Source organism: Podarcis vaucheri (genome assembly GCF_965113315.1).
Source record: "Podarcis vaucheri genome assembly, chromosome: 16".
In the NCBI taxonomy this organism is placed as follows: Eukaryota; Metazoa; Chordata; class Lepidosauria; order Squamata; family Lacertidae; genus Podarcis; species Podarcis vaucheri.
In genome coordinates this window covers 6,706,606-6,731,440 of record NC_138754.1, presented here as the reverse complement: position 1 = coordinate 6,731,440, position 24,835 = coordinate 6,706,606, and the positions used below count along the sequence as shown (strand labels likewise).

Here is a 24,835-nt window from a genome sequence, read left to right as displayed (position 1 = left end):
AATAAGAAAGCGAGGAAAGAACTATTCATTACAAAGCAGAAGACATAATATCAAGGATACTTAAGAACATGATGTGTCATGATGGATGAGATCAAAAATATTATGAGCTTATCCAATCCATCACCCTGTTTCCTACAGGCTCACCATGTTCCCCAGAGAAATACACAAGGGTTGTGTGGAAAAGGAGAATACACTCCCTTGTGGTTAGTCTCCAGGAACATCTATTAATCAGAGATATGATGGGTTGCACACAACTAATTCCTACTCATAGTAGGTGGATTGATTTTGATGCTCATGCTCATTTATTTCAATGGGTCCACTCTTAGGTAGGAGTAAACTGAATATACAGCCCATAGTCTCTGAACATAGAGGTGCAATTCTTAGCTATTCTGTTGAACAGCTGTGGCTAGATCTCTCCTCCATGGATCGATCTAGATGTGCCCAAAATGCCATCTAATCTTGAATGGCCATTTCCTGACCTCTGGAATCCTTCCTTCCTTCTCACTGACGTACTGACTTACCTAACATGCACAACCACCCTACCTAACTAACATGCAAAGGTCCCTTTTGTCTCCTAGAAATAATTTTCTTTCCAACAGTAGCCACTTGTCTGGATCATGTTGAGGGCTTCTTCTGACACCCCACCCTTTGTTCCATGATGAACAATCTCAACAAGCAAAAAGGGGAGGGTTTCTTTCCCTCTTAGCAATACATATCTTCCTCATACCACCATTCACTGGCCTAAACCACATTCTAGCTACGCGGTTTAGGCCAGATGGCATATATGCAAATTGTTCTGGCCATTGTAGGATGTGCCTTCACCAGAAATTCCTGTGATAAACTCACACCGGCTAAAGATCTACACATTACTGGCTGGATGTGGAGCAACCACAAAAGCTGCCATGATCCAGCTACTCAATATAATGTGCAAAATAGCCCTAAGCTGGTGGCCATCCCTGAAATGGGTTTGAGAAGCAGTGGTTTTCATGGTTCCTATCTTGGGGAGAACACTTTCAAATAGTTTTGGAGGAGCAGGTGTGAGTGGTTTGAAAACCATTTGTCACCCCCTTTTAAATTTGCTTTGTCTTTTGTTTTGGGACAGTGGAGACAGAAACAAGAACATTCTTCTAAATGGTGAGCTGTAATTATATTTTCACTGTTCCAGCAAAGTGCTTGGAGTGAACTAATTTTGATTTAACCAATTCATTGAAACTAATTCAAAGAAAATCTCTGAATTACACTGTGTGTGTGTGTGTGTGTGTCCATTGCATTTGTATTTTATAACTACATGAAAAGTGATGCTTCTGTTTCAGCGCAAATGTCATAGTTGTTGGAGGGGGGAAAATAAAACAATTGTTCACATCACATTGTTCATTCCACACCTTACATCTGAAGCACTATGATACCACTTTAAACAGTTGTGGCTTCTTCCAAATGATTTGGGGAAGTGTAGTTTATCAAGGGTGCTGAGAGTTTCTTGGGAGACCCCTATTCCCCTCCAGAGTCCCCTGGGAAGAGTGATTGATTGCTACGTTGCTCTGGGAATTGTACCTCTGAGAGTGAGAGAACCTTCCACAAACCACACATCCTAGGATGCTTGGTGGGGGCATGACTGTTAAAGTTGTCTAGCAGTGCTTCTAATGTGTGTTGTGGAGATGGCCTTTCACACAGCATCTTGTGAAAGCTGGGAAAAAAATATGCCAAGGAACATGTGAATGAATTGTGAATCGAAATAGAAGGGGGTGGGTGGAACTGGAAATGATGTTTCTTTGTAGAATGAGATTTCAAAGTACTGGTTCTTCAATGATTCCCTGCCCTCTTAGCTCTACTCACAGAGGTTGATGTTGTGTGTTGTTGTTTTTTAAATGCCCTTAAACCCCAAGTTTCCTCAGAACACAGTTTGAAAACCACGGTACAATACTTATTCCCCCCTCCCGCAAAAAGAAACAAGCAGAATAATTTATTGGCATCTCTTGGATGTTCAAGACTAGTAAGGAGAAAAACGTGCACATACTGTATTATATGCAGTGGCTATATAATAAAGAACATCTAGAATAGCCCTCAACAACCTGATGCCCTCCAAGTGTTTGGGAGTACAATCCTCAACAGTCCCAGCTGGCTAGGACTTATGGGAGTTGTGGTCCAAAACATCTGAAATACACTAGGTTGGCGAAGGATGATCTAGAACCTGTCCTCCATTCAAAGGTGCAAGAAACTTAATTCTTGACCTTCAGAGGTACTGAAGACACACACAAAAACTGACTTCATTGGAAATAATCTGGGAGCCCACGTTCTTTGAAAGCTGTCCTCAGTCGTTGCAGATTGTTTGTTCCTATTTGTGTTGTGTCTTCCTGTCTTGAGGACACTCCTGTCCCAATTTAGCATGGGGAGGAGTTGCTGCGGCGGTATCTCCGGTATCCACCAGAGTGGCAGCAGCTTCCCGAAGAGCAGCCATAGCATGGTGAGCAACAGCTGGAACTGTAGCGGGGCGAGCAACAGCTGGAACTGCAGCAGGGTGAGCAGCAGCTGGTACTGTAGCGAGGTGAGCAACAGCTGGAACTGTACCGAGGGGAGCAGCAGCTGGAACTGTACCGAGGCGAGCAGCAGCTGGAACTGTACCGAGGCGAGCAACAGCTGGAACTATAACGAGGTGAGCAACAGCTAGAACTGTACCGAGGTGAGCAGCAGCTGGAACTGTAGCAAGGCGAGCAACAGCTGGAACTGTACCGAGGTGAGCAACAGCTGGAACTGTACTGAGGTGAGCAGCTGGAACTGTAGCGATGTGAGCAACAGCTGGAACTGTACTGAGGCGAGCAGCTGGAACTGTAGCGAGGTGAGCAACAGCTGGAACTGTACTGAGGTGCATAACAGCTGGAACTGTACCGAGGCGAGCAACAGCTGGAACTGTACTGAGGTGCATAACAGCTGGAACTGTAGCGAGGTGAGCAACAGCTGGAACTGTACTGAGGTGCATAACAGCTGGAACTGTGCCGAGGCGAGCAACAGCTGGAACTGTACTGAGGTGAGTAACAGCTGGAACTGGAGTTATAGCCAGTGGGGCCACAGCTGGATCCAGATCCACAGCCATATCCAGGGGAGTAGCGGCAGCCAGAACTATTCCCCGAGGGGCGGCAGTAGCTTCTCACCCGGTTGCCTCCCCAATTCGAGCTGTATGGATTCCAGGAATCCTGGGGTCTGTAACAAGTCATCTTCGTGGGTTGGAGGTGGATCTGGAATGGTGTAAAAGAAAGCAAAATGAGAGGAAAGTCCTTTGCTTGTAGAAACAGCATGGACAGATGTCTCCCACATTTCTAGTTCTTATGTTCTTGTTATTAACCAGAATAACAACAACAAGAAGAGGAACAACAGGAGCAGCAGCAATCAAGCCCACTCCCATTTGCTGTGCAGGTTCACCATTTGCTTCAGGGCTGAGAAGGAAGTGTCTCTGTCAACTCTTAGAATAATGTGTGCCTTCGAAATAAGTTATCCACCAATCGATACAGAGATCTAGTTATCAAATCTATCTATTCTTTCTTTCTTTCTCTATAAGAGCAAAAGTGAGGTACATAGAAATAGGCATGTAGAGATGTAGATAGATGATATTAAGGTTACCATATTTCAAAAAGTGAAAATATGGACACTAAAGTTGTTGAGCTCTATTTTGTTTTTCTTTTCTTTTTTTCTTTTGCCAAATCAACACGTCCAAAATGGGCTGCCATACACTCAGGCTCTCCTGGAAATTTTCACTGATTTTCGTAAATTCCACCCGGGCATCATTTTCGGCAGATGAATGCCGGGTATGTCCAATAAATTCCTGGCATCTGGCAGCCCTAAGATAGTTCTGTAGATCCACTTATCATCTACCTAGCAACTAACTGCCATCTATCAATTATTACTCAATTTAATTAAATGTGAAGTTAATTGAGATTATTGCAAATGGGGACAGCATGGGTTTATAGCTGAGCCAATGTGGAAGGACAGGGACAAGAACCAGACTGTGATAGCCAACTAAATTCTGCTCACAGTAGACGCACTTCAGTTAGGCATCTCTATTCATTTCTGCTGGTCTACTCTAGATGAGACAAAGGACTTGTCCACACTGACTTTTTGCCCTGCTCTTTCCAGGCAAATGTCTGCACGTTACAGCTGCATGTTCCAGAATGCCTTGGTTTGTTTGTTTGCCCCAATCTTTCCCCACAAAAAAACGGAATCAGAGCAAATGTCAATTAAAGCTGAATTGAAACAAATGCCAATTCAGGTTTTCCACAGATTCGTGTTTACTCCAATTGAGCTTTAAAGAGTGGGTTTCTGCAAGAAAAGCTCTAGAGCAGGGGTCAGCAAACTTTTTCAGCAGGGGGCTGGTCCACTGTCTCTCAGACCTTGTGGGGGACCAGACTATAATTTGAAGGGGGGGGGGAATGAACGAATTCCTATGCCCCAGGAATAACCCAGAGATGCATTTTAAATAAAAGGGCACATTCTACTCATGTAAAAACACATTGATTCCCGGACCATCTGTGAGCCGGATTTAGAAGGCAATTGGGCTGGATCCGGCCCCTGGGCCTTAGTTTGCCTAAGAGCAGAGGAAAGGTAAGAGTGGATAAGCCACAAGGTAAAAGGTAAAGGTAAAGGACCCCTGGATGGTTAAGTCCAGTCAAAGGTGGCTATGGGGTTGCAGCACTCATCTCACGTTCAGGCCGAGGGAGCCAACGTTTGTCCACAGACAGCTTTCTGGCCAGCAGGACTAAACTGCTTCTGGTGCAACAGAACACCATGATGGAAACCAGAGTGCAAGGAAACACCGTTTCCCTTCTTACAGCAGCGGTAACTATTTATTTATGCACTGGAGCTGGGACAGAGCAGCGGGAGCTCACTCCGTTGCAGGGATTCGAACTGCTGACCTTCTGATCGGTAAGCCCAAGTTGCTCAGTGGTTTAGACCACAGCATCACCCACGCCCCATCAGATGAGCCACAACATTGCATGCAACTCTGAAGCTGCAATCCTACACTCACTTACATGGGAATAAAGCTCAGTTTAGTCACATTAGCTTTGAGTGAACACACTGTGATTTCCCTACCCCATATCTTTCTTTGAGTTTGTTATCTGATGGTGTTTGTGTTGTGTTGTTCATTAATGTATCAGGCACAATGAGGAGGAGGAAGATGACAACAACAAACAACAACAACAACAACAGAGGCAACTAAAATTCTCTCGTTTTGAATTTCAAATTTCCTCCCTTAATTCCTTGCCACAATTCCATTCATCCTTGACGGTTCCCTTTCCCCTAAACTCTGTTGGCCCCACTGCCTTTTAGCTGATTTCAAGAAGGCATCTCACTATGGTGCAAACATATTTAGTCAGATATGTTCTTCATATGTCTCTTTGTAAGATAATTCAAAAGTGGACTTACCTGGATCACGGTTGATAGAAATCATTGAGATGTTTCTGAGAGTGCTCAGAGATGCTGGCCTTTCTTATAGAGTTTCCCTTGGGTGTATAGAGTGTACATGTGGATGGTTAATAAACCGGAAGGCCAAAATTAGCACCCACATATTTTCCCTTATTTTCAGAAAGATAATTTGGTTTAGGCTGGGCTCACCATCACACCCTTACAGTCTCTCTAATTTTAAGAAATTAAGTGTCATTTGTGTTCCAGGAGTCCATATATTAGACTTATGAGCTGCATTAGCCAAACAGATGGCTGGCTCCAAGGTATATGTGACCCACATATCATGCCTATTGGGCTATTTACTACCAGAAAGGCTTCCAGTGGGGATCCTTGTTTCACTGAAATGGAAGTTACCCATAGCCCCAAAGGCATTTGCCTTTCACCTGTGTGGTGCTCCATAAAATGTTGGACTACATCTCCTATTGTTTAGTGGCCATTGGTCAAGGGGCTTAGGGGAGTTCCCGAAAGTATCTGGAGTGATACCATATGTTAGCTACCTCTGTTTTAACTCATTAATTACATGCTAAAATTTTATAATATTTTAACTAGGATTTATATATTGTAATGTTTTAAATATGAATTTGGTATTGTTGATTGTTAAGTGTTTTTTCTCTTCGTTCTTTTTCTTGTTTCTTTTCTTCTATCTTTCGTTTCTTTTCTTTTCCAGTCTGCATTTTGAAAAATGCATAGATAAATATTTTTATGTATTGTTTCTATTTCTTTTTTCTTGTAATATTTAATAAAATTTAATTAAAAAAATTAATTACATGTTAAAATTTGAGGAACCTAAGAAGTCACAGAGAGAGAAAGAGAAGTGCCCAATCAGAACCAAATACCGGTAACTCCTATCTGAATAACATGTTCCTTACAGAGGTTAAGCAAACATCTCAGGTAAGCTCACAAGCAGGATAGGATGCCAGTGGAAGCTGGTTCATCAGGCAAGGGGGCACTGCCCCATGAACCTCAATTTGCCCTTGGCCAGCTCCTACAAACCGCCTGCCTTCTTACCTACAATCAGTCCAAGGATGGTGCTGCTTGCCTGTTCCATCCTCCTTAGTGTCACTGTTGCCCTTGTAGAACTCAAGAAGAGGAGGATGGGGACAACACTCAGATCAGGTGGATCCACCTGTCACTGGCTCTGTCTCCAGAATTTGTTGGCTTCCCTGCATTCCACTCCACCAGTCTCAATAGGCACCAACTGCTGCTGAATAGCCTTCACCTACTGTTCCCCTCCGCCCCCAAATCCCTGGTATTAAAAAATTAAATAAAAATACACTGCCACAAAACATTGAAGTTTGTTCATTTATTATTATATGTATATCCCACTTTATCTCCAAGGACCTTTAGGCGATGTTCCCCATTTTGTCCTCACCACAATCCTTTGAAGTAGGCGAAGACCAAGTCCATGACATATACAGTGGTACCTCGGGTTAAGTACTTAATTCGTTCTGGAGGTCCGTTCTTTACCTGAAACTGTTCTTAACCTGAAGCACCACTTTAGCTAATGGGGCCTCCTGCTGCCGCCATGCCACCGGAGCACAATTTCTGTTCTCATCCTGAAGCAAAGTTCTTAAGCCGAGGTACTATTTCTGGGTTAGCGGAGTCTGTAACCTGAAGTGTATGTAACCTGCAGCGTATGTAACCCGAGGTACCACTGTATTTAAAACATTGTGATACCACTTTAAACAAGCATGGCTTACCCCAAACAATTAAAGGAGATGTAGTTTGTTAAGGGTGCTGATAATTTTTCGGGTGGCGCCATTGCTGTTTAGAGTGGCACCTTAGTACTACTACTACTACTACTACTACTACTACTACTACTAATAATAATAATAATAATAATTTATTTATAGCCTGTCCATCTGGCTGGGTTTCCCCAGCCCCTCTTGGTAGCTTCCAGTAAAATATTAAAATACAATAATTCATCAAATATTAAAAGCTTCCCCAAACAGGGATGCCTTCAGATGTCTTCTAAAATTCAGATAGTTGTTTATTTCCTTGACATCTGACAGGAGGTTGCTCCACAGGGCGGCTGCTACTACCGAGAAGGCCCTCTGCCTGGTTCCCTGTAGCTTTGCTTCTCGCAGTGAGGGAACCACCAGAAGGCCCTTCAGCGCTGGACCTCAGTGTCTGGGCTGAGCGATGGGGGTGGAGACGCTCCTTCAGGTACACTGGGCTGAGGCCGTGTAAATGTGTGGATGTTGCATAAGAGATATTGAGTGACTCAAGGGGACCCAGTGAGCTTTGTGGCTGAGTGGAGGATTTGAACCCTAGACCAACACTTTAATCACTGGTTCCATTTAGCCAGTGATAATTGAGAGACCAATACCCCATCTAAGCTTGACTCCATCACATTAATTATGTGCTATGTGTGAAGATGTTCTTCATTTTGTCTAATCTTTGGGATCAGTTTTGAGAACTTTGACCTTTTTCCTTCTGGCAGGATTTGCTAGAATCTGAATTTTACCCTAAATGTATGTGGACCAAAGGCCAAACAGCTTTCCCACCCCCCACCCCTTACTTGAGCATGTACATTCCCATTACTTAAAAGAAAACTTTCAAAGAGAACTAGAAGAGAGAACATCAGGACCTTGTGGCTCACTAATTGCTGCTGAAATTAGCAGTTTCTCATTTCAAATTTGTAGCTGCATGTCTGCATTTTGGTCACACCTGCAGTGCTTTGTGGGTTATGTAGTCATTCCCTTCAGCTTCTCTGATGACCCCCCCTCCCACTTCTTTATTAATTTGATCATATTGACATGTTCCTTTTCAATGAAAATAGAACAACATTAGGTGTGTGTGAAGGAAGCAGAACTGATGTCCCACCCATGCCCTGTTTGTGGGCATCTAACATTTATTTTTATTTTGCTAAAAATTGCCTCATTTTTAATAATAATAATAATAATAATAATAATAATAATAATACAGTAGAATCTTGGTTTCCCAACTCAATCCGTTCTGGAAGTCAGTTCGACTTCCAAAACATTCGCAAACCCTATTGAAGGAGAATTATATGAAGATGATGTACAGATGGTACACAACACCAGCGCAGTTAGGGAAAATGTACAAAACTAGTTCAAATATGTGTTGGAAGTGTAAGGGAAAGGAGGTGACATTTTATCATATGTGGTGAGATTGTAAGGTAATTAAAAAATTTTGGGAAATGATATACAACGAACTGAAGAAAATGTTCCATTTAACATTTGTTAAAAAACCCGAGGCATTTTTGTTGGGGATTGTAGGGAAAGACCTGCCAAAAAAATTGAAAAAACATCTTCATCTATGTGACAACGGCTGCGAGAGTTCTGGTAGCACAAGGATGGAAGACTGAAGAAACCCCAACTAAAGAATCATGGCAAGAAAAATTGATGGACTATGCAGAACTGGAAAAACTGACATATAAGCTACGGGACAAGGATAACTGTGACTTTAAAGATGAATGGAAGCCCTTTACAAAGTATTTCAAGACGCAACAAAGCGAACTGGACTCCTTGGCAGGTTTTGAATAAACATTCACAAACTTTTTATTGATAATAATCAGCTAAATAGTTTGAGGATCTATACAACTTTGTAACATGCAGAAAACAACATTCTTAGAGAAACCAAAGACTGGAACTGAGGGGGTATGGGGGTGGGTGGGTTTTGTGTGGGAGGAAAAATGGGGGGGGGGAACAAGGATGATATGTTTTTGGATAATATGTATTGTTATAATTTTGAATAAAAAAATTAAAACAAAACAAAACATTTGCAAACCAAGGCTTCTGATTGTCTTATCGGCCCGGAAACAATACCGACAGCCGAAATGGAGGTTTGGCTTCCAAGAAACGTTTGCAAAGCGGAACACTCACTTCCAGGTTTGCGATGTTCGGGATCTGATTTGTTTGGGACCCAAGCCATTTGGGAACCGAGGTACCACTGTAATGAAACATTAGATTGTGGGGTTTAAGAGGAAAAAATGCATGTACATTTGCTTCTGATATTTGTTGATCAACCAGTCCCCAGTGATTGGTCGTTCTGCAGTCCTAAGGCAGAGGTTGAAACCTCATTCTAATTAAATCTTGTGTCTCCATTATTGACTGGAGAAGGCAGCCAACCTTCATTAGCGAGAACAGAGTTGAATCCCTGGATTATGCTTCTGAAAGGGCCAGACATTTACTTTGTCATTTTGACCATGCCAAATATCAACTAATTACCACTTCAGTGGGTGAAGGTTATGAAAAGGTCCTCTTAATACCACATGTCTAGAAGGCATCACCCCTGGTGATGCTCCACATGCGCAATGAACTGTGTTATTTCACTAATAGCTGGTTCCATTCCTTTTGTACACCCGCTTCAAATTATATGATGGAAGACTATGGAAAAAGTTGTTCTACCCAAACCATTTCTTGTCCTTCTATAAACCAGGCCACAATCGTCATGGCGATCTTCCAGATTTCCTGGATACAACTTAAATGGGAGAAATAAGAAAATATCTTAATCCTTAGCCTTCTATCATCTTAAAGTAAAGGCAACACATTACATTAACTGCTGCCATTAATGTCATATAGGATTAGGATTTTTCTTCTTCTAATGCCTATCTCACTTTGATGTAAAGAAAGGATGTGTTTATGGGATTTCTTTGCTGGGTCCACTATATGAACAGTTCTCAACTATCAAATGCATTCTTATACATATTATTATAGTATATAATACACTCTGGAATTCCTAAATTAGCAAACACATAAAATATATACATGCAACAATTTCATGTTAATATAAAATTATGCTGCAGAAATATAGGACTTATTTACAGAATGTGTTTATTGCTTTTATTGTTATTATTATTAAAGTTGCATAACTATATAGTATAGTTGGATAAAATTATTGTTTATCCAACTATATTGTTGGATATGGAAACTTATTGTTTTCCTCAAGTATACATTGATTCGTGGGTCCCTAGAGTTTTGATAAATACCTTCCAAATATCATTAAATTTATCTTTGCATGATCTTCATCTGAAAGTGATCCATTTGTGGTTTGCAAGAGTTGTCACATCATCTATCTGTTGATTGAAGGGGGTGGCATATTTTTGTCCTTCCCATGTATCAATATCAATCTTTTTACAGATGTAGGGGTATGAAGAATCCATTTGCGCTGACTGATTCTCAAGCCACATATACTAGATAGATAGCTTAAGATGTTATCTTCCAAAATTTTCAACTCTTTCTCCACAATAATATTTACACATCCCAATATTTCTCCCCCATTTACCAACACCAAACATTGTATAAATATATATGTTTCAAATAAGCATTTTCCTTATTACGTACATCTTCAACACCATGTCAACATTGATAGGCCCTGTTTATGCAATTACGATGGAGTCCATTAACTCAAAATAAAATCTTTTGTTATATGAGAAATAATTTATATATGCATCATTATACATATTATTATGTAATATATAATACACTGTGGTTTCTAGAGGACCAAATACATACAACAATTTTATGTTAATATAAAATCATTCTGCAGAAATATAGGGACTTTTAGACGCAATGTGATTATTTCTTAATATGGCTTGATTTTAACAAATGAAGAAGCACTCAAAGCAATTTACAAACAGAATAACACTGAAAATATCAGTAAAATAAATAAATATTGGTTATAAACAGCAATTTAAAACATTTAACAATAATTAAAGTCAATGTAGAGCAAACAAAAAGCAGATTAAAACACATGTAAACTTTCTAGATATCTGGGTAAGCTTGTTTAAACAAAAATGTTTTTAACAGATGCCAAGAAGAGCGGTTTAACGGCTTAGTGGATCAGCTGATAAGCGGTTTAGCGGCTTAGTGGATCAGCTGTTTAGCGGCTTGGCGGATCAGCTGTTAAGCGGCTTAACGGCTTAGCGGATCAGCTGTTAAGCTGCTTGGCGGATCAGCTGATAAGTGGCTTAGCGGCTTGGGAAAAAGGGGGGTTTCGGCTTGCAAATCAAGCCCATTAGCGGCTTAGCGGATTAGCGCTATTAGCGACTTAGCCGGATTAGCGGATCAGCTGATAAGCGGATTAGCGGATTAGCGGATTAGCGGATTAGCGGATTAGCGGATCAGCGGATCAGCTGATAAGCGGTTTAGCGGCTTAGTGGATCAGCTGTTAAGCGGCTTAACGGCTTAGTGGATCAGCTATTAAGCTGCTTGGCGGATCAGCTGATAAGCGGCTTAGCGGCTTGGGGAAAAGGGGGGGGAGGAAAAAAACCCCGCAGGAACTCGCAAGACATTTTCGTCTTGCGAAGCAAGCCCATAGGAGATTTGTTTTGCGAAGCACCTCCAAAACGGAAAACCCTTTCGTCTAGCGGGCTTTCCGTCTTGCGAGGCATTCGTCTTGCGGGGCACCACTGTATTCTGTATTCTTTAGTTGTGGTTCCTGCATTGTAGCAGGTTGGGGTCCCTTCTAACTCTAACAATTCTATGATTCTGGGTTGGAAGACTCAAGTCCCATGAGGAAATCTGCTTAAAATGGATTCCTCTTCCAACCCTAATGTGTGACAACCTCCTCTTCCAAGGTATGGAGAAACATGCTCATGTTGTGTATTTCTTTGTCCCAGTTCTGGGTCATTGTTGGTTGCCTCCAACCATCAAATGTTGGCGTATGGCAGCATCCGGAGAACACTTTGTTCCATTTCCCCAACATTTCCTTACCCATATGGGCCAGCTCCTAGGGGCTGAGGCACTGTCGCCCACCCCAATGGTTGTGGTTTTTTTGAGGGTCTGGGCGCCTTAATGTTCAAAGGGTGTTCAGTTCCGCCCCCTGGCTCCTTGAAACATCACACATATGATGTCAGAATGTCGCCGCAGGCCCCTCTCAATCATCTCGAGAAGATGGCACCTCTGCCCTTACCTGCTATTTTTTCATTTTTTTTTCATTTTTTTTTGCATTTGCACAATGTAAAAGCCACTTCTGGAAAGTGTAGCAGAAGTTCAGCACTCCTTTCTGTGTTAACTGCTTCCAGAAAAACAAAACAAATCTGTTTGCAACCCCATTACCCTGGGAAATTGTGGGATGGAATTTGAGGATATATGAAGACATGCAGTTATTTCCTACCACTTTCATGGGTGAATCATGAGGAAGTGTTCATATGTATAAAGGGTGGTGGATGGTGACATGTCCAGAATGACACCTGCTGTTGTGTCTCACCACGTCCACTGCTGTGAATGACATGGCAGTACATTGATCGGAAAGCCACACAGCTCCATTATGCACCAGGTAATGATGTAGTGCGCATGTTCAAAACCAGGACAGAAGAGCTAAAATTATAACCAGGGAAACTAACAAAATAATCCCCACAACTAAATGCACTCTTGGTCATTGATACGGATGGGCAGAATAGCCCTTTCTGTTCTGTTTTGCTGGTGCTCAAATTTAAGCCTGTTACATCCCATTTTTCTTACTGATCTTTCCAAAACAACAACAACAACAACAACACACACACACCACCACCACCACCACCTGCACAAGGCCCATTTTATGTTCAGATGTTCTTCTGAATACAGTGGTACCTCGGGTTACAAACACCTTGGGTTACAAACACTTTGGGTTACAGACTCTGCTAACCTGGAAATAGTACCTCAGGTTAAGTACTTTACCTCAGGATAAGAACAGAAATCGCACGCCGCCGATGCGGAAGCAACAGGAGGCCCGATTAGCTAAAGTGGTACCTCAGCTTAAGAACGGTTTCAGGTTGAGAACGGTCCTCCGGAATGAATTAAGTTCGTAACCAGAGGTACCACTGTACCAGTTCCTGGAAATTGCAGGAGAGCAGAGTGCTCTTGTGTTCAGGTCCTGCTTGTGGACTTCACCCAGGGGCACCTGGTTGGCCACTGTGAAAAGGTAAAAGGTAAAGGTAAAGGACCCCTGGACAGTTAAGTCCAGTCAAAGGTGACTATGGGTTTGCAGCGCTCATCTCGCTTTCAGGCCGAAGGAGCCGGCGTTTGTCCACAGACAGCTTTCTGTGTCATCTAGCCAGCATGACTAAACTTCTTCTGGTGCAACGGGCCACCGTGACAGAAACCAGAGTGCACGGAAATGCCATTTACCTTCCCGCCACAGTGGTACCTATTTATCTACTTGCACTGCTTACGAACTGCTAAGTTGGCAGGAGCTGGGACAGAGCTCACCCCGTCATGGGGATTCGAACCGCCGACTTTCCGATCAGCAAGCTCAAGAGGCTCAGTGGTTTAGACCACAGCGCCATCCATGTCCCTACTGTGAAAACAGAATGCTGGACTAGATGGGGTCATTGGGCTAATTCAGCAGGGCTCTTACGTTCTTACAATGGCTATGTTCTGCCTCCACTGTCTTCTCTTAAACAAGACACCAGAAACATGCAACTCCACCCATCTACAACTGAGTCCAGTGCCACCTAGTGAATAAACCATTTACTAACGTAGAATCATAAAATTGTAGAGTTGTAGAGGTATCCCACCCCTTCATGGATCACTGCCTTGCCGTGGCGAAGGGGCTTGAAGAACTCAGAGAAGCTATGAACTACGCCGAGCAGGGCACCCAAGATGAACAGGTCATAGTGGAGAGTTTTGACCAAACGTGATCCACCTGGAGTAGGAATCGGCAAGCCACTCCAGTATCCCTGCCAAGAAAACTCCATGGACAAAGACAACAGGCATATAAAAGTTATGACACTGGAAGATGAGCCCCTCAGGTCGGAAGGTGTCCAACATGCTACTGGGGAAGAGCGGAGGACAAGTACAAGTAGATCCAGAGCTGATGAAGCGGCTGGGCCAAAGCCGAAAGGACGCTCAGTTGTGGATATGCATGGAAGCGAAAGGAAAGTCCAATGCTGTAAAGAAAAATATTGCATAGGAACCTGGAATGTAAGAACCATGAACCTGGGTAAGTTGGATGTGGTCAAAAATGAGATGGCAAGAATAAATATTGACATCCTGGGCATCAGTGAGCTAAAATGGACGGGAATGGGCGAATTCAGTTCGGATGACTACCATATCTACTACTGTGGGCAAGAAACCCGTAAGAGAAATGGAGTGGCCCTCATAGTCAACAAAAGAGTGGCGAAAGCTGTACTGGGATGCAGTCTCAAAAATGATAGAATGATCTCGATACGAATCCAAGGCAGACCTTTTAACATCACAGTAATCCAAGTTTATGCACCAACTACTGGTGCTGAAGAAACTGAAATTGACCAGTTCTATGAAGACTTACAAAACCTTATCGAAGTGACACCAAAGAAGGATGTTCTGCTCATTATAGGGGATTGGAATGCTAAAGTAGGGAATCAAGAGATAAAAGGAACAACTGGCAAGTTTGGCCTTGGAGATCAAAACGAAGCAGGGCAAAGGCTAATAGAGTTCTGTCAAGAGAACAAGCTGGTCATCACAAACACGCTTTTCCAACAACACAAGAGACGACTCTACACATGGACATCCCCAGATGGGCAACATCGAAATCAGATTGATTATATTCTCTGCAGCCAAAGATGGAGAAGCTCTATACAGTCAGCAAAAACAAGACCTGGAGCTGACTGTGGCTCAGATCATCAGCTCCTTATAGCAAAATTCAAGCTTAAACTGAAGAAAGTAGGAAAAACCACTGGACAGGTAAGATACAATCTAAACCAAATCCCTTATGAATACACAGTGGAAGTGAGGAACAGGTTTAAGGATTTAGATTTGCTGGACAGAGTGCCTGAAGAACTATGGATGGAGGCTCGCAACATTATACAGGAGGCAGCAACTAAAACCATCCCAATGAAAAAGAAATGCAAGAAAGCAAAGTGGCTGTCCAACGAGGCCTTACAAATAGCGGGGGAGAGAAGGCAAGCAAAATGCGAGGGAGATAGTGAAAGATACAGGAAATTGAATGCAGATTTCCAAAGAACAGCAAGGAGAGACAAGAAGGCCTTCTTAAACGAGCAATGCAAAGAAATAGAGGAAAGCAACAGAACGGGAAGAACCAGAGATCTGTTCAAGAAAATCGGAAATATGAAAGGAACATTTCGTACAAAGATTACCATAATAAAGGACAAAAGTGGTAAAGATCTAACTGAAGCAGAAGACATCAAGAAGAGGTGGCAAGAATACACAGAGGAATTATACCAGAAAGATATGGATGTCTCGTACACCCCAGGTAGTGTGGTTGCTGACCTTGAGCCAGACATCCTGGAGAGTGAAGTCAAATGGGCCTTAGAAAGCACTGCAAATAACAAGGCCAGTGGAAGTGATGGTATTCCAGCCGAACTGTTTAAAATTTTAAAAGATGATGCTGTTAAGGTGCTACACTCAATATGCCAGCAAGTTTGGAAAACTCAGCAGTGGCCAGAGGATTGGAGAAGATCAGTCTACATTCCAATCCCAAAGAAAGGCAGTGCCAAAGAATGCTCCAACTACCGCACAATTTCACTCATTTCACATGCTAGCAAGGTTATGCTTAAAATTCTACAAGGAAGGCTCAAGCAGTATGTGGACCGAGAACTCCCAGAAGTGCAAGCTGGATTTAGAAGAGGCAGAGGAACCAGAGACCAAATTGCAAACATGCGCTGGATTATGGAGAAAGCTAGAGAGTTCCAGAAAGACATCTACTTCTGCTTCATTGACTATGCAAAAGCCTTTGACTGTGTTGACCACAGCAAACTATGGCAAGTTCTTAAAGAAATGGGAGTGCCTGATCACCTCATCTGTCTCCTGCGAAATCTCTATGTGGGACAAGAAGCTACAGTTAGAACTGGATATGGAACAACTGATTGGTTCCAAATTGGGAAAGGAGTACGGCAAGGCTGTATATTGTCTCCCTGCTTATTTAACTTATATGCAGAATTCATCATGCGAAAGGCTGGGCTGGATGAATCCCAAGCCGGAATTAAGATTGCCGGAAGAAATATCAACAACCTCAGATATGCAGATGACACAACCTTGATGGCAGAAAGTGAAGAGGAATTAAAGAACCTTTTAATGAGGGTGAAAGAGGAGAGCGCAAAATATGGTCTGAAGCTCAACATCAAAAAAACGAAGATCATGGCCACTGGGCCCATCACCTCCTGGCAAATAGATGGGGAAGAAATGGAGGCAGTGAGAGATTTTACTTTCTTGGGCTCCATGATCAGTGCAGATGGTGACAGCAGTCACGAAATTAAAAGACGCCTGCTCCTTGGGAGAAAGGCGATGGCAAACCTAGACAACATCTTAAAAAGCAGAGACATCACCTTGCCAACAAAGGTCCGTATAGTAAAAGCCATGGTTTTCCCAGTAGTGATGTATGGAAGTGAGAGCTGGACCATAAAGAAGGCTGATCGCCGAAGAATTGATGCTTTTGAATTATGGTGCTGGAGGAGACTCTTGAGAGTCCCATGGACTGCAAGAAGATCAAACCTCTCCATTCTGAAGGAAATCAGCCCTGAGTGCTCACTGGAAGGACAGATCGTGAAGCTGAGGCTCCAATACTTTGGCCACCTCATGAGAAGAGAGGACTCCCTGGAAAAGACCCTGATGTTGGGAAAGATGGAGGGCACAAGGAGAAGGGGACGACAGAGAATGAGATGGTTGGATGGTGTTCTTGAAGCTACTAGCATGAGTTTGATCAAACTGCGGGAGGCAGTGGAGGACAGAAGTGCCTGGCGTGCTCTGGTCCATGGGGTCACGAAGAGTCGGACACGACTAAACGACTAAACAACAACAGAGGTATCCCAAGGGCCATCTAGTCCAACCCCTTGCAATGCAGGAATCACAACTAAAGCACCCAAGGCAGAAAGAAAGTCCACAACTCTCTTCCTGACGCTGAATTGGAATCACCTTTCTTTTAACTCAAACCATGACTTCAAGTTCATCAATCACCAGCATCTCCACCTAGGGCTGAGAAAGAACCCTTTTTGAAACTATGGAGAGTTGCTGCAAATTAATACTGAGCTATATGGACCAAAGGTCTGACAAGATATAAGACAACTTCCTAGGTTCCTATATTACATCTTATAGAATGCTCTCCCCATAAAAGCTAAAGGTAAAGGGACCCCTGACTGTTAGGTCCAGTCGTGGCCGACTCTGGGGTTGTGGCGCTCATCTCGCTTTATTGGCCGAAGGAGCCGGCGTACAGCTTCCGGGTCATGTGGCCAGCATGACTAAGCCACTTCTGGCGAACCAGAGCAGCACACGGAAACGCCGTTTACCTTCCCGCCAGAGCGGTACCTGTTTATCTACTTGCACTTTGACATGCTTTCGAACTGCTAGGTTGGCAGGAGCTGGGACCGAGCAACGGGAGCTCACCCCGTCACGGGGATTAGAACTGCCGACCTTCTGATTGGCAAGTCCTAGTCTCCTTGGTTTAACCCACAGCACCACCCGTGTCCCTCTTGTTATAAACTAGAATGTCCAGGTTGTGGCTTTGAGGCTTGCCTTAGCATCAAGCTAAGAGCTTTTGAAGAGATGCCTTCAAAAAGGTTACCCTCTTGTTTTCTTTACTTTATTTGATCTCCTTTGTGATACCTGGTGCAAATAATGCATGTTAGCCAGGGATACATCTCCCAGAACTCCTGTCTGTTTGCATGGATTTAGGGAAAGTATTAATAACATGGTGCAAATACCTTCTCCAGCGAGTCTAAAATTACAAGGGTTGAGAAGCATGTTAACTGCACATTAATAAGGCGCAAAAGTACTAAACCAGTATATGAGATTAGTATGAACACTGGGTTGACATCTAATTAGATTTTCTTTTTGTAGATGAGGTCCCTTAGGCTGTGTGAAGATCTATAAAAAAGAACTCCTGGGTGAACAGTATTCCAGAAAAAGATCTCATCTGAAATATCTCTTCAGACATCAAGGTAGGCCCAAGTTGATTCATGCTTTTAAAATTTGTGAAATGCTTCTGTGCATATATATTTTTAAAAAACTGGGGGTGGGAGCCATGGTTAATTGGGGATGGGTCATAAGTCAGTAGCAGAGCATATTGGCATGCTTTGCACAAGAGATATTCCGGCCTTCCGTTTTTATTTTTATTTTATTCTAAAGGATCAGGTAGGAAGAAAGACCTTGGATGGAGACCCTAGAAAGCTGTTGAAACTGCAGGGAAGTCAAAGAATTCTGACAAAAAGAGAAATAGAAGTAGATGATATAAAAATAAAAATAACAAAAAATTGTCCAGTAGCACCTTATATAGACCAACTAAGTTTGTTCTAGTATAAGCTTTCGTGTGCATACACACTTCTTCAGATACTTCTTCAGATACTTCTTCTTTGGAGCAATGGATCCAAACTACAAGAAAGAAGATTCCACCTAAACATTAGGAAGAACTTCCTGACAGTAAGAGCTGTTCGACAGTGGAATTTGCTGCCAAGGAGTGTGGTGGAGCCTCCATCTTTGGAGGTCTTTAAGCAGAGGCTTGACAACCATATGTCAGGAGTGCTTTGATGGTGTTTCCTGCTTGGCAGGGGATTGGACTCGATGGCCCTTGTGGTCTATTCCAACTCTATGATTCTATGATTCTATACTCTGAAACAGAAGTCACCAGACCCTTATATATAGTGGGGGTGGGGTGGGGTATTTCTCAGAAGGGTAGTAGGAGATGGGTGCTAGGTTCAATGGGTATGGTAAACCTGTTGATGACTGTTAACGACTGCAATTAGTCCTACAAGAAAAAGCAAGGGATAGTATGCAGATGACCAAAAATAGCTTTAGCATGTGTAATGAGACAAGAATCCAATATCTCTATTCAGACCAGGTCTCTGCATAGTTTTCAGTTTGGTAATAAGTTGTAATTCAGCAACTGCATCTGACCAACACGGCTACCTACCTGAATCTAGAAGCAGATGGTGTTTGCTTTATCATCCTATAGCTGAAACAGAGATTAATCCAGGGAACAGGATTGAGATTCATTATGGTTGCTGCTTTCAAACCGTGAGCAATCCATAATGGATTAAGTTTCTTTTCCCCACTTGCCTTGTGTTTCTTTTGCCCTGAAATAAAGGGGGTGGAATAACGTATGGACAATGTAACTTGCGTAATTAATGGCGTGCATCATGTAATTCCACCACCGTGGACAGTGAGATGAGTAATGTTGGTTTTGGCAGAAGGCAGATGGCAGAGGAATGGGAATGGTGCTGCACCTGGAATACTGTGTCCAGTTCGGGGCGCCACAATTTAAGAAGGATATGGACAAGCTGGAACATGTGCAGAGGAGGGTAACCAAGATGATCAAGGGTCTGGAAATCAAGCCCAATGAGGAATGGTTGAGGGAACTGGTTATGTTTCGTCTAGTAAAGAGGAGACTGAAAGGAGATAGGATAAAGGTAAAAGGACCCCTGACCATTAGGTCCAGTCGTGGCCAACTCTGGGGTTGTAGCACTCATCTCGCTTTATTGGCCGAGGGAGCCGGCGTACAGCTTCCGGGTCATGTGGCCAGCATGACTAAGCCGCTTCTGGCGAACCAGAGCAGCGCACGGAAATGCCGTTTACCTTCCCGCCGGAGCGGTACCTATTTATCTACTTGCACTTTGACGTGCTGCTAGGTTGGCAGGAGCAGGGACTGAGCAACAGGAGCTCACCCCGTTGCGGGGATTCAAAGATGACCAAGGGTCTGGAAATCAAGCCCAATGAGGAATGGTTGAGGGAACTGGTTATGTTTAGCCTAGTAAAGAGGAAAGTGGAAGGAGATAGCATAGCCATTGTCACATATCTAAACAGCTGTCACATGGAGCATGAGCAAGTTTGTTGTTTCCTGCTCCAGAGGCTAGGAGCTAAACCAATGGATTCAAGTTACAAGAAAGGAGTGTCTGGCTAAAGAGCAGCAATAGCTTTATGACAGTAAGAGCTGTTCAACAGTAGAACATACTCCCACAAGAGGTTGTGGACTCTCCTTCCTTGGAGGTTTTAAAGCAGAGGTTGGATGGCCATCTGTCTTGTATGATCTAGTTGACATTCCTGCATTGCAGAAGGTCGAACCACATGTTCCTTGGGGTCCCTTCCAACTCTACAATTCTATGATTCCATGGAACACAGGGCAGAAATGGAAGCAATGCATCCTTACATTCTTGTTGCCAAGCAGAATAGATGTACTAATGAGAGGATTAAGTGCAAAGTAGCCACAAGTGCTCATGTAGAAGGTTCTGGGCAATTTAGTAGCAAGTCTGTTAATCCGTTGGCTGCCTATCTTGTGGGTTCATCCTTCCCTCCAAGGTTGATGCGCTGAAGGCTTTGGAAGGCAAAATGTCTCACGGAGAATCACAAGGGAAGTACTGGCACATGCATGAAGCAAAGTGAGGTGTAGAGAGTCCTCTCAAAAGTGAAAGCACTGGTCAGCTAAACTGGTCAGCAAATCTTTAAGCACTTTTATTTATTTGTTTATTTTTAAAATGCTTATCTTGGCCACTTTCCCCTCTAATGTAGATCTTCATTTCCTGAGCTGGAGAGCTGATTAACAAGGTACAAGTCTTTAGCTGCTCAAAACTATATTGTCTTACTTGTTTTAAACTGACCCTATGTTTTAAAACAACTATTTGCAGCTACTACTTCAATCACCTTGTTTTGGTTTGAATTGTATTGCAATTGTAGGCTATGCTATGCAAGGTTCCTTGTGTGGGCCATGCATCTCCCCCAAAATATTGTGGCCTACGTGTGCATTTATAAAGAGTGTTGCATGCGCCCTCATCTCAGAGCTGCGAGAGACTCCATTGGTTCCAGCACTTAGCCAGGGTTCAGTTTCCTTGGGACGAAGGTTGGTGGAGACTGTGGTGCCTTTGGGATATAGGGTTTTATTTACACACATATACAACCTGAATGTAGGATAGAGGGGCTCACAGCATTAGCATGTCACAGATCTTGCCTCCACAATAGGTTCCCAGTGACTTCCCACAGCTTTGGATTCAGCACAGAGCAAGGCAAGCTTCTGTGTATCCAGTTTCCAGCACCACACACCCAAACTAGGTCCCCTGGCCTATTGTTCTCCTTCCTAGGATGATACAGCATCCATTCAGGTCAGATGGGAAATGCCTTCCCCATTCTGGAAGCATGTTCAGTTGTTCCCAATCTCTTCTTAGCTAACTCTTAGAGATGCTGAGGAGGCCAGCCAAGGCCATTACCTTAACAAAAGAACTGGGTTGACTGGTTCACCAGGTTTCCACTCGTAGATGCTAAATTCACAAACACAAATTCACAGGACTGGAAGGGGCCCATGGATATCATCCAGACTGACCCCCCCAAAAAAAACCCTCACCTATAATACTACATGTATTCAGTGTTCATCCTATTTAGAGTAAACCCATTGAAATTAGTGGGCCTGATTTATATGGGTAATAGGGCGGTTAATATATATATATATATATATGCCTGCTCCAACGGTTTTATCTTACTAAACTAGGGATTATATAGCTATATCTGAAATTTCATGAATATCAGTTAATATTTTGGCCCTGCTCCACTGAATTGAAATTTCAGCTTTCACGACGTAGGAAAATGGCCAAGTAAACAGCTATTTTCGTGGAGGAGGGTCAATATATTAACTGATATGCATGAAATTTCAGATATCACTATATAATCCCTGGTCTAGGAAGATAAGACTTTTGGAGCAGACTTTTTTTTTTTTAAAAAAGGGTTTTTTATGAACTGCCCTAATGGTTACATTAATTTCAAGGCATCCACTCAAAGTAGAACTTAGATCCTCATCCCATAAACTGCTGAGGGTGAACAAGAGTGTAGATTTTTATCTGTGTGTGAAAGAAGGAGGAGTGGTGGTGACTCCAAGTTTTCAGGAGTCCTTTGACAATACACCGCCAACGCCTGCCTCTCCTGAGTCTACCCTCTCACTGCCATTCTAGGCAGCTGCTCTTCTTTGGAATCTCTTCCACTACGCAGAAGTGGCAGCTACTTCTATTTCTCACTACCATTGCTTGTTCATCTCATCTGGTGCCAGAGTGAGGGGCAGGTGAGCAGGCTTGTCACAATTGCGAAGAGGAGGAGCAAGTCCAGGGGGACTCTTGCCAAAGTTCTCTGGCCTCCACTAGTGTGCGGGCCCTCAGTGGCTGCCTGGCTGCAGTAGCATAGCATGGGTTGCCAGTGCCTGGGACCACGTGGAACTGAGGAAGGGAAATGGACACAGTATGCATGCACATTCAACTGCCTAATGACATCCGTGTCACCCAGGAGATCACAGCTGCAGAGATATGAAAAGAGAAGTCATTCCGTTGTCTGGAGAGGTCACTTTCTGGTTCACATGGAAGAAGCCATTTTCAGCTGAGCTCAGCGACTGAAGCACACAGCTGTATTGAGGCAGCACCGGGTGTTGAAATTTTGCACCCCTAAGAATTTTGCACCCAGGGCAGCTACCCCTGTGCCCCCCTATGCTACATCACTGTCTGGCTGTGCCAGTAGTTGCTGCCAGTTCTGAAAAGTAGGAAGTTCTTTAGGAGAAGGAGGTGGAGGTAGTTAGTAGTTAAAAAAAAGGATTAGGTGGCAAAGAGGAGCACAACGACTTGTTGCTAGTCCTTCCCTGAACTAGATCATTCCCACCAATGATTTTTTCCTCTGCTTTTTTTGGGTTTCAGGTGTGCCTCTTTCCAAGAAAGATGATTGGCATCAGTCTTCTAAGCAACTATCCACCTGGTGGCCTTCAAATGATCCATACACCACAAAGCATCAGTAGCTCAGGCCCTAGCATCTCTCACACCAGCTGCTACAGACCCTATCACAGTGGCAGCAGCTGCTACAGACCACAAGGTTATGGTTATGTCTCTGGCTATGGCGGAAGCTGCTATAACCCTTGTGGCTACAGCAGGCAATCCAGTTATGGAGGAAGCTGCTACAGGCCACAAGGTTATGGTTATGTCTCTGGCTATGGCGGAAGCTGCTATAACCCTTGTGGCTACAGCGGGCAGTCCAGTTATGGAGGAAGCTGCTACAGACCACAAGGTTATGGTTATGTCTCCGGCCATGGAGGAAGCTGCTATAACCCTTGTGGCTACAGCAGGCAGTCCAGTTATGGAGGAAGCTGCTACAGACCACAAGGTTATGGTTATGTCTCTGGCTATGGAGGAAGCTGCTATAACCCTTGTGGCTACAGCGGGCAATCCAGTTATGGAGGAAGCTGCTACAGACCACAAGGTTATGGTTACGTCTCCGGCTATGGAGGAAGCTGCTATAACCCTTGTGGCTACAGCAGGCAGTCCAGTTATGGAGGAAGCTGCTACAGACCACAAGGTTATGGTTACGTCTCTGGCGGGAGCTGCTATGATCCTTGTGGCTACAGCTGCCAATCCAGTTATGGAGGAAGCTGCTACAGACCACAAGGTTATGGCTACGTCTCTGGCTCTGGCTCTGGCGGGAGCTGCTATGATCCTTGTGGCTACAGCTGCCAATCCAGTTATGGAGGAAGCTGCTATAGGCCACAAGGTTATGGTTACATCTCTGGGAAATCCTGCTATGGACCACGTGGCTATAAATCCCTCTCTGGTTATAGCGGAAGCTGCTATGAACCATGTGTCCATAGTCCCCTCTACAGTTACAGCAAAAGCTGCTCTGGGTCACATGGCTACGGTTACAGCTCTGGCTATGGCGGAAGCGGCTGTGACCCATGTTATGGTGGAAGCAGCTACAAGCCACAAGGTTGTGGTTACCTCTCCAGCCAAGGCAGCAGCAGCTGCTACAAGCCACGTAAATATAGCAGTGTCTGCAGTTATGGCGGAAGCTGCCACGAACCACGTGGTTATGGGTACCGCTGCGGTTACGGCGACAGTTCCTGCGACCCATGCTATGCTCCCAGCTGCCACCAGCCACGCTATGCCTACCGGCGCCGTTACAGCTGCCGATCCACTTCCAGTGACCCGTGTTACTAAGGCTCAGGATCGTCATACCCACCCAGTCACTGGAGGCATGACCGTGGCAGCTCTACTGGTTGTGGGCCATGCTAAACCCAGAAGAAGAAAAATCTCCAGGAAGACCAAGAAGACTCAAGATATTTGAAAGCATTGCTGAGCTTAGTACATAGTGTTTCTTCTGAGAAATGCTCATCGCCTCCAAAACACACACGCACACCTACAATTCCAGTTGGAGTGAACCCAAAGTTTTGATGTTTGGAACCTTTGAAAATTAAGTTTTTTGTTTCCCAGAGTTCTCGATCGCATAACTTTACAAATTGCTTTGCAAATCACACCTTGGTGAGCCAAACTTTGTTATCTGTATGTCATTTTTCTGCATTCTTTTCATTCACACCCTGTCAGTAATGTTACGAGCAGCTACATTCTGCATTCCACACCCTTGTTTCCAATAAAGCTTTGCATCACATAAGATTGCTTGTCTTCTCTTGGGTCCTTTCAATCATGTGTGGGGATGAGATTAAGAAATGCCATCGACTTGTTTATGAATTAATAAAAAAGTTAATGCAGGGCACAGTTGAAGTA

General features: G+C 43.6%; 1 protein-coding gene across 18 annotated transcripts; it reads left to right on the top strand.

Moving 5' to 3' along the window:
* Nucleotides 1-1,381: 1,381 nt before the first annotated feature.
* Nucleotides 1,382-24,722, top strand: LOC309520496 (uncharacterized protein). 18 transcript variants are annotated; one of them, XM_082202368.1, is made up of 4 exons: nucleotides 1,382-2,731; nucleotides 2,888-2,914; nucleotides 18,171-18,271; nucleotides 22,985-24,722. In XM_082202368.1, the coding sequence occupies exon 4, from the start codon at nucleotides 23,006-23,008 to the stop codon at nucleotides 24,269-24,271; it is 1,266 nt and encodes a 421-aa protein (XP_082058494.1). In that variant the 5' UTR covers nucleotides 1,382-2,731; nucleotides 2,888-2,914; nucleotides 18,171-18,271; nucleotides 22,985-23,005; the 3' UTR covers nucleotides 24,272-24,722. The 18 variants fall into 18 exon arrangements, 14 of the variants coding, with proteins under 14 accessions (XP_082058494.1, XP_082058492.1, XP_082058485.1 ...); XM_082202366.1 differs by having other exon boundaries at nucleotides 2,861-2,968; XM_082202359.1 differs by having other exon boundaries at nucleotides 1,382-2,758; nucleotides 2,834-2,941.
* Nucleotides 24,723-24,835: the final 113 nt, after the last annotated feature.